We start from the raw sequence: 15,164 nt of genomic DNA on the forward strand, positions 1-15,164 counted from the left end.
TTAGACATGCTACACCAGTTTTGTACCCATTATATTGGGCTCGTCTATTATCTGTTTTGCTTTTAAAATGAAGCAGTATGCTATTAAACCAAATTTATTGCGCTCGAATTCACTTTGGTTAATTACTAAGAACCCTCTTGTGTCTTTGTCACGCTTGAATACTGATGAGCTCTTTTAAGCAAGAAGCCTGTGTTTATAAATTTGAAAGCATGCTTTTTTTTTCAAGCGTAAGCTAGAAAGAAACATAAAAACACTAATGTTTGAACATCACTGACTTAATAAGATCGTATTTCTTTGGGCAGATTTGGCAATAGTGTTACTGACGGTTTAATTAGACATGCTACACCAATTTTGTACCCCGCATTATATTGGGCGCGTCTGTTTTCCATTTCCCATGGTTTCAAAGTAAATAGAAACGGACCTTTCTTGCGAAAAATTACCATTTAGTATTCTTTTTTCACGGCTGGCGTGGGTCTTGGCTAGTTGTTTTATCTCGGATACTCAGGCATCAATAAAATACTGGAAAGTTTGTCGAAGAGTTCAGTAGGTGGTTAAGTCGTTTATGAATTATGATATGATCACAATTTATGAATTCCTGGTGCAAAAGGTTATAGTCGATAAGTCCAACACGTGAGTTGAACAACTCCGTTGATAGCATAACAGTATAAAACGAACAGACACTACGAAGTTTTGGACATTTAGCTAAAGTGAAATTGAGCGCAGAAAAGTTTGTGAACGTGTCGTTAATGTAGCGTAACTTGTCTGATCAACTGTAAATTCGTGGCAGTTGAAATGATAAGAAACACTGGTAATGTTATTGATGTTCAAACGTTAGACTATGAACATTTATTTATAAATTTGACTTCCAGCTTTCACCAAGAGAAGAGAGAAGAAAAAATGTACCCTTTATTGTCTTTTGCAAACGGCTAAAATAGACGAGCGACAAATCAGTATCACTTGTGAATTTTTGCGATCTCGTCGAGACCCAGGAGCAGTTAGTGAGAGCGAGAGAGAATGTTATCTAAGAAATATGATTCTTTTTAAAATTGCCACCTTGCTGAAAACTTCCTCTAATGAAATTCGAACTAATTGTGGTTTCCCAATCAACTCTTGGCTGAAACACTGGAAACAGTTCACAGGTGCAATATCACCCTCGTCCCTCACTCTTCCCTCCAAAGTAAATTCTCATCCGCAGCCACAAGTTTCCTATCAAGGGGCAACTGGGGGCATGTATGCCTTAAGAAAATTGCGCAAAAATTGGAAAGCCTTATTATGATCCGGTTCGAGTGGAAATAGGTCTCTTCGGTTTCCAGCCCAAAATGAAGTGCTGAGGAACCAGTCCCGAACCCACTCCCTACCCCTCCCCTGGTTGACGCATAGGAACCGCAACCGATTGACTGGCGACCAATAGCAACGAGACGCACGAGAACGAAAACAAACATGGCGGCGGTGAAAGTCGACTTCCTTTAACAGTTACTGTTTTGAAGTGCAAAGCTTGAACCTAATTTGTTCACAAGCATTTCGGTAGAAAATAACCTGTGTCACAGCCGCTTCTCCCCGGAAAACAGATGTCGTCATCAGGGACTACTCTATCTGAGTGCACAGAGGTGTATAATATTCTCAATCAGGTAAGAAATTTGACAGTTTTCTCTGAGTTTTAAAGCTCGGGCCCCAGTTGTTCGAAAGGTTGCTAACGCTATCCACTGAATAAATCACTATCCAATGGATAAGTGTTGACAAAAAAAACCACACTATCCGCTGGATAGTGATTTATCCAGTGGATAGCTTTACCCACCTTTCGAATAACTGGGGCCTGAACGATATTACTACAGTCGTTGCCTCATGAATCTCTTTACTGTAGTATGATATATATTGCCACCTCCATCATCTGGCAACTTCTTTATTTCATGATAGGCAGCTTGTTGATAATAATGATCAAGGCTAAAGCTTGTTCAAAGTGTATTTACAACACTGCTGGTGAAGCTAAGCTTAGCTAGGGGCCATTCAATTTTATTTTTGAGTCTTGTATCCACTCTGATTCATCTCCTTTAGCCCTTTCAGTGGACGGAAAAGGGTTGTATGAATGAAAAGGGGTTGGGAACATGAGAAAACATAGGCATGCAAGGCGTGCAAGAGTTATTTTTTTGTGTGAAGTGTCGGAGATAGGAGCATTCATGGTACAGTAATGATTTGGTTAATTTGACAAGTTTTTGTGGTTGCGATGTTACATCGGTCATGGTAAGATAGCTAAATAGTAAGCCATAAAATGTTTGACTGAACAAACTACAGTAATCTGATACGTCTCCAGATTAATGTAGATACCATCTTGTTTTCTAACAGGCAATTTGATTCATTCTTTGATACAACCCGCACTGTGATTGGTGTGACACGCACACATGCATAACTCCCTCACTCACTGATAACATAACCCTTCCAACCCCCAAGAGGAATTTTTGTTCAAAAATACTCAAGTTAATTTAGAAACTTTCGCATTTTATACGAATTGTAAGTTTACCTTTTTACACAACACAACTTCACCGAAAATAGAAAGAAAGAGAAAAAAACCTTTGACATGTGAAAGTCTGATTTAATTAAATTGCACTCTAACTTGGTGCCACGCAGTCATCAAAGAACATTTGAACAGTTTTCATACTTTTTACCTTTAAAAATATTGGACTGAAATGAATGTCATCAAATAAAACTATTAAACTGCTACTGCAGAGACGTAAAAACCGTCCAGAAATGAAAGCTTCTTTTTTGTTTAATATCCTGGAAACAATAGCCAATAACTTGTCAGCTCTAATTGAATTTACTCCATATAAAAAACAAAAGTTTTAAGTTACCATTTGTTACTAAAGATAGCAAACATCTCGTGGGAAAGAGTGGTGACGATTCGTCCGGTCTAATTGAATTTACTCCCTTGTGAAAAATAAGAGTGTCAAATTACACTTTGTAACTAAAAAACAAAAATATCTCGCTATATTTGCATGCAACAAGAACAAAACAATCGTTACCTGCACTTACTATTGTAAACATTAGAACTGTTTCAAATCTAAAGTCTTGTCCCCTCTAAAACATGTCCTAAGAACTAGAAGCGATGATTTGTGACCTCTAATTGAATTAACTCCTCATGAAAAACAAAAGTATCAAGTTACCTTTGTAACTAAAAATAAAAATATCTCGTTGCATTTGCATACTACTAACTCTCGAACTGTTTCAAACGTCAAGGTTCATCTTGTTCATTTTACTAAAATCCTCAGCCTAACCCACAGAAAATGTCGAAGTAAACACAATATATGAATACTTCCTCCTCTTTTATAGAAGAATAAATATGGCCGTTCTGAACTCTATCGGGATCAAATCTTCTCACATACCATTTACCTTTACAACAAGAAACTTGATTAGCTGTTTATAGTAGGTCCAATCTGATTGGTGTGACATGCATACATCTCTCACTCATCCATTGACCCTTAACATACCTGACGCGCCGACTAAGAGGTTTTTTTCACAAAAAAATAACTCAAAAACTGGTTTTATTTTGCAAAACTTGGCCTTGCATGTGGACCCAGCAAATGTTTGAACCTGGTGTGGAAAACCACTTGCAAATAATGGACAGGTTGAAATAAATAAAGTTCAGTTGAATTAGTGTTGTTTTTATCATCTTCCTAGGTTGGGCAGTACCCAAGGCTGAGTGATCCCAATTATTTGCTTCTTTTGGGTATGTTTAACAACAACAACAACAACAACAACAACAACAACAACCATTTTATTTTGCTTAATACATAGAATATCATACAGTGAGAGTTAATTGATTGCACGTTATTAATTACTTTTTTGATCCACTCCATGTTTCAATTATTAATTTTAAAAAATGATGTGCTAAGTGGCTCTGAGCTTATCAGAAATGATTCCAACATTTTATTACCGGTATTGTGTGCTATATTTGTACATAGTCATAAAATCTCTGTGAAAAAAAATTGTTGAAAGATGGATAAGAATGTGTAGGGAATTTCTGGGCAAATTTCCCTGAAAAACAATTGTAAAAAACGACAGATTTTGTGAGAATTTTCTGGGCAAATTTTGCTGGAAAGCGATAAGATTTGAACTGATTTGACAAACGTTTTTGACAAACGTTTGCTATTTTGGGGGCAAAGTGATGAGCGTTAGCCTATGCAATAACAACAGCAACAGAAACACTGACTACTTTGAAGTTTCAAGTCCAACATAACAGATCTGAGTTGCAAAAATACTAACCTATTACTAACTGAGTGGGAGGATAGTACTGGGGAATTTACTGGCTTGAGGTCGTGGCATTACAGACCATACAAGAGAAAAGGGCTTATGACGGTTTCCACTGAAATGGTCTGTATGGCAAAATCCCAACCGGGAAACAACCAATCAGAATGTTTAGATTCACCTGAAGAATACCTTTCCGTATAATAATCAAGGCGTATTTGAATTGGAAGATCAATTTTATTTTTATCAGGAATTAAGGAGAGGAACATATAATCATCATGTGTGCCATCTTTAAATAGTGAAACCTTTAAGTAATAAAAGTTCAAGGGTAGGAATTTGAGCTAATTATAAGCTAAAGTATAGATTCAAAATTATGATGGGGAAAAAGTACCACTTGGGTGTTTAACGACGTTTGCACTAATTGTTTCTGCGCATGCAAATTCACATGCCACATCATTTATGAGTGTGTGCGCTAAGTAATAAAATGAACAATGATAGGGCAGATGGCCATTGCTATAGCTTTACCTGGATTTAACGATCTTGGATGTTTGGTGACCCCTATTTTTCTTTTGATGGATCATTTTCTCTACTGATTTTCTACGTGTAGCGAAAAAATGAAGAAAATCTATCAACTAGAAGTTTGAATTTTTTGCAAAATGCACAATCAAATTCTGTTTTTTTTTTAGTTCTCAGTTTATCTGTGTGATGGTTTCAAATGCCTTGTGAAGGGTTAAGTTTTTTGAAAATGTTGGTAACTGACTGCTACAAAATCATATGACCGTTTTCCTCCATCGACTCACCTTCGATATTTTTGACTTTAAACCCATTTAGACTATGCTAAATTACGTGCACCAATTTTTCAGAATGCTTTATCTTTGAAACGAAGTCGGTGACTCCCAATTTTTTTTGTGTTTCTGACACAAGTAACTCATTATCTGACTGCAGTAAAAATTTTAAAAAATGTTCTCAACCGGAAAAGTTTTGCGTGAACGTCCTTAAAAGGGCCATTAAAATCATTTCAAACAGGTGTATCTAACATATGATTCTTTTTAGATTTCTAAAGGGCTAGCTACTTTAATCCAAGAAAATTATTGAAAGGGCTGTTGCAATGTGTGTACTGTAGGAAAGTGTGTTAAAAAGGCACAACAATTTTCTGGTGAAGTTGTATTAAAGGGTTACAGACTCCCATATGAAAAGGTCAGGGATGCTCATCAGAAAGTTTGAACTAAACATGTAAAGGATATCAATCTGGGCTTGGCTTGAACTTTATTTGACCCTTTTGAAATAAGAGCATTTTTATCATTTATTTCTTTGAGTGCACCCTAAAAAATACTTTGACAGTTAAAAATAGTGGCATTTCGTCCTGAATGCCCTAAGTGAGACCAGAACCCTTGATTTGTACCCCTATACTGAGTGAAACGACAAGCTGTGATCAACGACCTTTTCATAGGGGAGTTCCCCCCCTGGCTCATTCCTCACAAGGCACAAAATGAAATTAGTGACACTCTAATTGATTGTGTTTTGCAGATACAAGACAACGTCATGACTACAATGAAAGCCACATTATAACAGCAAAATTTGCCCCAAGGGTTAGTTGAATAAAGGCACACAGTGATAACTGAATTCATTTTGGGTGCTAATTTATTTTTGGTAGCTCATTAGGAAACAGGTTGTTTATAATTTAGAAAGGCATTGTTACACACTGCAAATTAGGGATATGGTGCTTATTTCTTTTTTTCATTTAACCTCACAATTTTTGTGTTACAGCACTTTGACAATGAATAACAATAGACATAATAATTCAAGAGATGTGACTCACAGTAACACAAGCTAGACTCATTTGATTCATACCGGCAATTACTTTCATTGGTACATGTATCTGACTTATCAGAAGGGGGCCACTTTTTGGTATGAGCCGATGGGGATAAATCAGATTACTACTGGCAGTAGCTGAACGTTAAACGATGGATAATTAAAAAAATCAAATGTTTTTCAGATGACTATAATTACTATAAATAATGTTGTTTGCTTGAAAAAGTGAGAATATTATTCAAACTAGTTGTCACACGCACAACTAATTTAGACCAAATTTTGTATTACTCCTTTAATCTCTATCATCTCTGGTGCATGCAGTCTTAAGTGCAATTTCCGGAGGTCTTTGTGCAGTTGTGATGTCACCATAAAAAAGTCTGTAGTTAGTAAGTAATGGATGACTAATAAAATGAATTCAAAACTTAGAAAATATACAATTAAATGATAATGATAATAATGTTTGAAATTACATGTTTAGCTTGCCATATAGTGATGCATTGTGTGGTTGTAGAATATACCCACACCTTCCTCATGATCATGTATGGAAGGTTTTTTGTTTTGATCTTCAAAGACCAAAACTTCCAATTTAGCATGGTTATGGTCCCTTCTAAACAAAATTTGGGTTTTGCAACCCTCCACTGCTTCAGAATTTCCAGTGATCCTTCATGGGATGGATGTGGATATTTGCTAGAACCACACATTAATTATTAAAAAAAAGAAGCATGAGATGTTATTTTAATATTTAATGCACCAGCTTTAATTTACGTTCACCAAAAATTATAATAACTAGTTTTAAATTTCTTGTTTCTCTTAAGAATGATATCGGTGCTTTCACCGTTCCTCACGATGCTGAGTTGCAGACCAAGGAACATGTTGTGGTTTACGACAGTAACACTGGTTCACTTAAAGACAAAAGTGAGTTCTTTCAGTTTATGGGTGTTGTAATCAAAATTGATCAACGGTGGCAAAAAATAACATTCCAAGAAATTAACATTCCAAGAAATCAACATGACTTGTTAGCATAATAGTAATAATTTTTGTTATTTGCATTTATTTAGTTAAAAACAAGGTATCATTAAAATAAGTTTTACCGGGACCTTCAAAGGGACTTGTGATATTTATATTGGGGTTTATCAATATTAATAACTAAAAACAGAGTTCGATGTTGCGACCGCTGGGGTCGCCAATGCAACCAAATTTTTATCACTAGTGACTAACTTTTCATGCCTTTTACTGAAATACTTTTGCTGGCAACTAAATTTGAATATGTACACCCGAATTATTCAGGTAGTTAATGACTGTACTTATAAAAAACTTTAGTTCAAATCAATTGTCTCAAGTGATATCGTCGCCTGCATCTAAGCGTGAACACATGACGCTGAAACATACTCTAACAGGGTGTCAAACGAGGCATGATTGGCCATCAAACATTCGAAGTTCAGCAGACCATGGCATGAACTTTCGCACTTAAAGTTCAGCACACGAAATGGCAGAAAGATTGGACATTGAAGACTTCTTCAGAGAAATTGACCCTGACCTGTGTCAGTATGCATACGACTTTCGCGAATGTGGTTTTACTTCTAGTATAATTAATGGTTACCATGAAATGTTGGCGGGAGCAAGACTTTCAGAGTCTTTTAGTATATATCCCCGAAGGACATTGACAACTGATTTTAAACATTTTGAGTGTGAAAGTTTGTGTTACGGTCTGCTAAACTTCAAATGTTTGATGACAAATCATGCCATGTTTGACACCCAATTAGAGCATGTTTTGACTTGTTCATGCTTAGATGCAAGCAACGGTAACTTTTAATAATGCTTTCCCTGCTTATTCTGAGTCATGTTATCTTAATATTGAGTTAAGTTTGATATCGTGATTATAATAAGACATAAATTATTTTTCAGACAGCACTGCTTTGTCTTGTGCCAAGCTGATGTGGGAAATGGGAAGCAAGAATCCTGTAAAAGTTGTCAAAGGTATCTTTTTGGAACTGTATACTTTCACCTGCTTTCAGTGTTATGGCATAGAAGACATCTTTCAACCATCTTTCAACATGCCATCTTTCAACATGCCATGTAGACAGCTGAAAGACCGTTTAACTGTGAAGCTGGCAATGTTTCCGGTTATTAGCAGAACAAATTAATGACAAATAAATGATAATTACTGACCTCAAATGAATGAGGAAGATTGTGGACTTTGCATGTTGAACATCTCAATTTATGGGATAATTCAAACAATTTTAGTGTAGTCGATTAGCTCTCAATGGTGACTTGTGGTAGAATTGGGCTGCTACCACTCAATTAATATTAGACAGATCGATACTCCTAGGCTTAGTTTGATGTCAAATAAATCCATTTTTCTGATCTCAGAATCTCAGATCCTTTGTTACAACTCTTTGTTTTCTCAATTTTGTGCATTTCTTTCTATCTCAAAGTCTAGATAAAGGACTTTAATGAAGTCTTATAGGGTTACACACTTGGATTTGATCCTCAGGTTTTAAGCTAGCCCACAAGCAGGCTCAGCTCTGAGTCTGCACATGTGAGTGGTGAAGGGTGAGTCTGCAAGCAAAGTTGTCTAGCAGGGAGGGGTCTGGTGAAGAGGTGTCAGAAACCTCTCCACTCTCATGTGTGTTCCTCAAACTTTAGCCTGCAGCCTGCAGGCTAGTTTAGAGCTTTATGGCATAGAGAAACAGTTTTATATTTCTCTATTTTCAGGTGGATATGAGGAATTTTCAGCATTGTACCCATTTCTTCGTACTCAGAAGATCATTTACATGCCTAGGGTAAGTTTGTGCACTATTCAAATTAGATTCTTTTCATGGCCTCCATGCATCTCCTCACCAATGAATTATTTCCAAAAATGTTTTAATTAATAAGATGATTAATAAGATGATGTTTTGTTTATGTTACAGTAAAGAGTATAATATTGACTGTGGTGAATTAACTAATAAAGAGATCTCCTATGCATTTTAATGTATGTCATCCCATATGATCTCATTTTACAATGTAGATTCCCAAGAGGGGTACTCTGTGAATGGTTTGGGTCCATGTGGGGGGGTGCTGCTGAGATACTGAAACCCTCACCCTATACTAGACCATCATCAGCTTGATTTTGTGACCCTATTTTAGACTAGACACCAAAACCCCCTACCCTATCCCAGACTAGCTATTTTCCATGTAGGAACGTTTTCACTATTATAGTCTAACATTTACTGTCTAAACCAATATCATACAAAGTCACTTCCAAGTCTCAATTTGTCTAAAATTTTATAGAACCCCACTTCACGCTTCACTTTGGCAGCCCAAGGCCACTGGCACAAGCAGCGAATTTTTTTGCGTGGGTCACAATGGGCGATTCCAGAAAATATCTATACCTATATCATGGACGGCTTTTAGGATTTCCGAAGGGGAGGGGGTTCTTTGAACTGGAATTCCGAAGGAATAGGGGGGTATTTATGATTAGAAATCTGAAGGCATGGGGGGATTTCACAGGTGGGATTTCTGGAGTAGAAGGAGTAGAGTGAGTTCCTTGAAAACGCTATTGTTGTGGACTTTTGTAGTTCGTAAATAGACCATGAACGTATGACCGTGGAAGCAGAAGACAAGCATCGATTGATCAGACACATGTTTAGGCTCATTACTTATAGAAGTGAACAGTAAAATGTGGGTTTCACATTTACCTTGATGAATTTCTTGTCAGATGAATAAAATCTGAAAATATATCTTACTTTCTCTTTGCTCCCATCTCCCATCCAATGAACATCAAAAAACTCGCACCAGTCCCTCGCTTCCAGGGAATGCCTGCCAGATTATTAAGCATTTGGACTGTCAGACTCGATGGTATTTTTGACTGCTGAAAGATTTTAACATTCTGAATTTGAGCTATTTTGCTTTGAAAACGTCAAAACAACACAAGAAAACAAAGAGGAGGAAAATTATCGCAAGTGGTTTTTATTTTTATAGCCAAATTCGGACTTAAAAAGGAGTTTGCACAGCCTGTCCATACGCGGTAGGTTTTTCTTGCTGCTAATAAGATCACAGCCTTAAGGAGGCATAAATTCATGTTCGTTTGTTCATATAGAGGTTGCCAAGTCGAAAATGTACTTCCAAAAAAAAGCGGAATTCCAAAGGGTAGGGGGTTTGACGATTATGGAATTCTGAGGGCATGGGGGGGGGGGGGGGGTAACGCATTCTGGAATTTCCAAAGGCAAGGGGGGGTTAAAACATGGAAGCTGTCCGTGGTTGGGTATGGATATTTTCTGGAATTGCCCAATAGAGACATGACCGACACCGGAAACTTTGTAAGTAAAACCTCTCACCCAGGGTAATTGATACGTGACCTTCAAATCAAAACTCCTGCGAACATTTGGCTATTTGCTTGCATCACTCATGCATTCATTATATGGTGTTATAGGAATGCCACTCTTGTTTTCAAAAATATGGCGGCCACTACATATACGTACTGAGAGACTGAGGTCACTTGAAAAGAATAAAAAAGTAAATTTTCCATTTACATGCTGTTCTGTTGCCATGCTTCCCTTACTCAGTTGACACTCTATCAATGTCTCCGTCGACACTCAAGTAACAGTCGGTTGATAGTTGGCTGATTGTCAGCCGACTGATATGCATTGATCAATACTCGATGGCTTGCTAGCAAAAATTAGTCAGTCCTTAACTGACTGTTGACCGAGATGTCAATCAAGTGTTGATAAAGTGTCAGCTGAGGTGTTGATTGAGTATCGATGGGGTGTCAATCTAGGGTATTGATCAAGCGTATTGATTGAAACTCGTCTGAGGATGCTTTAATAGTACACATGATCCAGATTTTGTATGAGGAATGATAATTAAGCCTGGAGTATGTTTTCTGAAGGGGCAATCCAAACCCTGTCTTCCATCCAAAAGATCATAAGTTAACAGTTAGTAATAATTATTATCATATTGCCATTACATCAATTTATTAACAGGAACTAGATGTCATCAACACTTATCCAGTGGAGATTATACCTGGTTTCTTGTATGTGGCAACATTCCTACAGTCTCAGGCAGTGAGAGTAATCAAGGATCTCAAAGTCAAGGCAAATGTGATAGTTGGAAAACAAAATGACACAATGTAAGTGCCTTGTATGAGGGTTGTACTGACTCTGGCACAGTTCACGAGCGGAAAACATAGTGAATCACAGATCATGGATGTCAAAATTTCATTTTCCTGAAGATTCATGAAAAAAAAGCAAGTAAAGTTCTCTTTTTAATAACCTGCATGCTCATATGGCAGAAAGAGTGTTTGAAGAAAGCAAAATCATGAATTAAAGTCTAAGTACAAGATTTTCAAATTGAGTAGCAGGAGGAAATCGGAAAGTAGGCGTAGCACAACTGGGTCACAGTAATGGGCAGCCACGTGGGGAAATTATATCCATAATTGGGTTACCCACTCCTGCATTAGGAAGACAGGGTGCTGGGCCTGGAAAATTTTGAAAATCTGTGTGCGTTGAGGCACATTCTGGTGCATTTGTAGCACAAAAAAGTGATTTTTTTTGGAGCTGTTTGCAAGATGAGTCTCTTTGGAAGTTCAGTTATAAAAGGCTTCAATGGAAAATGTGCACATGCTGACAAATTATTGGACAAATCTAATACATGTACGCAACACCCGCCAAAATAATATTGCTCTTGTTTTTGAAGTTTGAAAGATACCTATAATAGCTGCCTAAGAAAGAGAAGATCGTGATTATGTTGGTGAAATAAAAATGCGTATTTATAAACTTCCTGACAATAGGTACCCGGTGCAAGTGCATGAAGTACCCGGTGATCTGACTTGCATCGGGCACCAGGTAATGTTGGAAACCCTGCTAAGTATTAAGGCTCCATATGTAAATCACACACCTAAATCACTTTTGAGTCCTTTTTGATAGAGGACTCTAACCATTTGGAGGACTCAAAATCACCAAGAATAGAGTGGTGAAATCATGAATATTGATTAGTAATTCAAGTTCTTCACGGGTCACCCAAATCTTCAGGTCACAGATCACGAAGAATAATTTCTTAAATTCGTGTTTCATGGAAATCACACATCATGAGAATACCCCTGTATGACCCTCTTGTATACAGGTAGTATTTTTTGGGAACCAACCCAGCTAAGGTGTGTTTTAGTCATAATTTCGCTACATTTTGAAACCTAGTTTTGTAATATTGGTTTAATATTTGGGTGCAGATTTGCTGCAGAGGGTGTGCCACTGGGTAAAGATGAGAAGAGAGTCAAGCAAGTTCTGACAATACCAATAGACGACAATGGTGGAGAAGATCTTTACTCACACCTGTCTGACATTATTCATTTCATTGGTAAGAAAACAGAATGTGGAAGAAAGGCTATCATCCACACATTCCCAACAGATTCTGTTTTGAGCAGTTAATAATGTTAGCTTTTTCAGCTCCTCCACTGATGACCTTCACAAAGTTGTTCCTTTTAGTCTGTGGGTTCCATTCCAGCACCTGTAGGGGCTGTCAAATGCTGACTTCTGTAATGTGTAGCCGATCCAATTCCACTTGCATCTCATAATTTCTACAGCTGGAATGTGTTCGTTTTCTGTCTGATATATGTTATGCTTGGAACATAAATTCAAGCTTTATGCATATGCCATCATTTTTTTCCAAGCAACATAAATGTGGTTGTATTATTAAATTCTCCCGTCTCCTACTCTTGACTGCACTTTGTGGGTAGAAGCATCATGTGACGACCCACATATATACAATGTGACAAAGGAGACAATCTTTTGCCAGCCTGCTATTCCAATCAAGATTAATTCTTTGCTTGCATTTGCCTTTCAGATGATCATCAAACTAAAGATGGCCGAACAGTTCTGTTGAGTTCAACATTGGGTATTAGTCGCAGTGTGGCTGTAGCGATGGCTTATTACATGTGGAACAAAAAAGTCTCTCTGAAGGTGATCTTGCTTTTTCAAACAATAGTTATATGCCCTTCAATTAAATTTAACTCCTTTGTGTAACCTTACTTGTGAATCATGAAAACTGTTTGTAGATCAAAAACACCTATCCACAACTATTTAGCCTTGTTAGGCCTCGTCAGCGTGGCAGTATAGGTAATACCTGGGTTCAAGGTCCCCAGGAAAAAAATAGCAAGTGATGTGAAAATGGTAAACTTGTGGCTGAAGAATGGCAAAGTAAAGTGTAAAGTACTTGTACTTTATACTAGTTGGCCGGGATCACCGTTACATGTTGGATGGAGTGTATGTCACTTCTTGCCAATAATTCGTCAGCAATTTCTTTACTGTCTTGGAGCTCCTCTGAGAGAAAAGCAGAAAAAGGGGAGTGGAAAGTAAAAGTGCTCTCTCCCTGCACCCCACCCCGATCCCGTCCCGTCCCGTTCCTTTATTTCCGTATGGCGATTTCTTTTGTTTGCATTTTTCTCCTCTCTGTGAGGTTAGTGGTCTAATATATCCCCGGGACCCGGGGGGTAACTCCCAGAAAAATTTTGTGGGGAGTTTGCGGCCTGCTTCCCAAAGTCCTTACCCTAGGCCTATTTATGACCAAAATTCGCTATTTCAGACCAATGGTTTTATTGATAATGATGAAAATGTAGCTTCTTCTAAAAAAAACATATCCAATTTAAGACTAGAGTGCGAAAATGATATCCTATTTATGACCAAAATGGCCAAAATCGATGCCCTAGCTATCTGTGACCAAAATGGATGAAAACCATATCCTTTAGGGCCGCACAGACCTATATAGGCCATATAAGGGAGTACCCCCCCGGAATAACTACACTTACGAAGGTTTGTTTTTGTTTCAGGATGCGTACAACCACGTGAAGAAATGCAGAGAAAACATGCAACCAACAAGAGGCTTCATTGAGCAGTTGTCTCGCTGGGAAGAAAAGATGTTTGGTTCTATTGTCACTGACATCAGTGAACCAGAATATTAGCAAGCAATGGAAAAAAAAATTAACTTACTTACAAAACGTTTAACTTTTCAGCCAAAATTAGGGTCTCTTTTTTAAAAATGGTTGACACTTCATAATGTTTTAGTGCCGTGTAAATATAATTTATTGGTCTTATGCATTCAGTGATGAATTACTCTTTGAAGTGAAATCTTCTTGTTCAATCTGTTCAGGTTTGCGTTCGTTCTGAGTGTACATTGCGCGGTCTGAATTTTTTTTGTTGAAAGACAAAACGTGTGTTCTTTACGTTTAGATAGGAAGATGTTCTCATCCACTTTGTAAAAAATATAAAGATTAATTTCTAACGCCTACTTACTTGATCATTGTTTTTTTCCCTCATTTCTTCCTACTTCTCAGCTTGATAGGAGTATGTGCCCGACTGCCGTACCGGAAACCCCTCGCCACTCACTTCACCTTCTCTCCGGATTACGGGTCCGTCACTCACTGGCACCTTCTGTGTGCGGATTCCAAACAACGGTCCTGGACGGGTTTTTCTTCACTATAAGCGCGGATGCGGCCCCAGAGTTGGGAAGTCTCATATGAAAAGGACGACGGTGCTCGTCACCTTGTTAGGGGTTAAAAAAAGCAGTTTTAGTACTTCTTAGGATGTTTAGCCTCAAAAGGTCCACAGCGAGAGCTTTTGCGGCACTTTAAGGGGTTTTGTGCCAAAAATGCGTTGTTTTGGAATTGCAAGTACCTGTTAGGGGTGAAAGAGCATGTCACCGATTCAAAGAGGAACGGTCACTTTTGAAAATGTATGTAGACTAGCATATGAAACGTCAAGTTCTGGTGTGTTACTGAACAGTCCGGTAGTTTGCCAGTTTTGGAAGAAGTGAAGACGTCACGATTCTATTGTTTCGCCAAAATCGCAAAAAATAATCGTGAGAAAAAGCTACTAGATCTAGCACTGTCACATTTCATCATCAGCAATGCCCCAGATTAAAAAGCAGTGTATGCATTCACAACAATGCGAGGCATCAGACTGAATTGTTTGAGAAGTCAAACAAAATAAAGGAAGGAAACACGCGCTCTAAACCAGCCAGGCGAATTTTGGAAAACCTTTGCAATTAGCATTTTGTGAAGAAAGGGGAGAGAAATGTCCTTCGTGGAAAAGTCCCAGTGTCCAAACTTTCTGTGTATCTTTTCGCAACCCCTTTTCAACTTAAGC

General features: G+C 37.8%; 2 protein-coding genes across 4 annotated transcripts in view; one reads left to right on the top strand and one right to left on the bottom strand.

Annotated features, from left to right (window-relative positions):
• Positions 1 to 15,164, bottom strand: part of LOC145464280 (uncharacterized) — a 212,611-nt gene that overhangs the window by 168,159 nt on the left and 29,288 nt on the right. The gene's annotated exons all lie outside the window — the stretch shown is intronic.
• LOC145464296 (serine/threonine/tyrosine-interacting-like protein 1) lies at positions 1,438 to 14,648 on the top strand. Its single transcript, XM_081448143.1, has 10 exons — positions 1,438 to 1,628; positions 3,670 to 3,718; positions 5,764 to 5,825; positions 6,864 to 6,963; positions 7,954 to 8,025; positions 8,764 to 8,831; positions 11,013 to 11,158; positions 12,254 to 12,381; positions 12,868 to 12,983; positions 13,850 to 14,648. Exons 1-10 carry the CDS (start codon positions 1,569 to 1,571, stop codon positions 13,979 to 13,981), a joined length of 933 nt encoding a protein of 310 aa, XP_081304269.1. The 5' UTR covers positions 1,438 to 1,568; the 3' UTR covers positions 13,982 to 14,648.

The sequence above is a fragment of the Orbicella franksi genome, chromosome 12, assembly GCF_964199315.1.
Source record: "Orbicella franksi chromosome 12, jaOrbFran1.1, whole genome shotgun sequence".
NCBI lineage: Eukaryota > Metazoa > Cnidaria > Anthozoa > Scleractinia > Merulinidae > Orbicella > Orbicella franksi.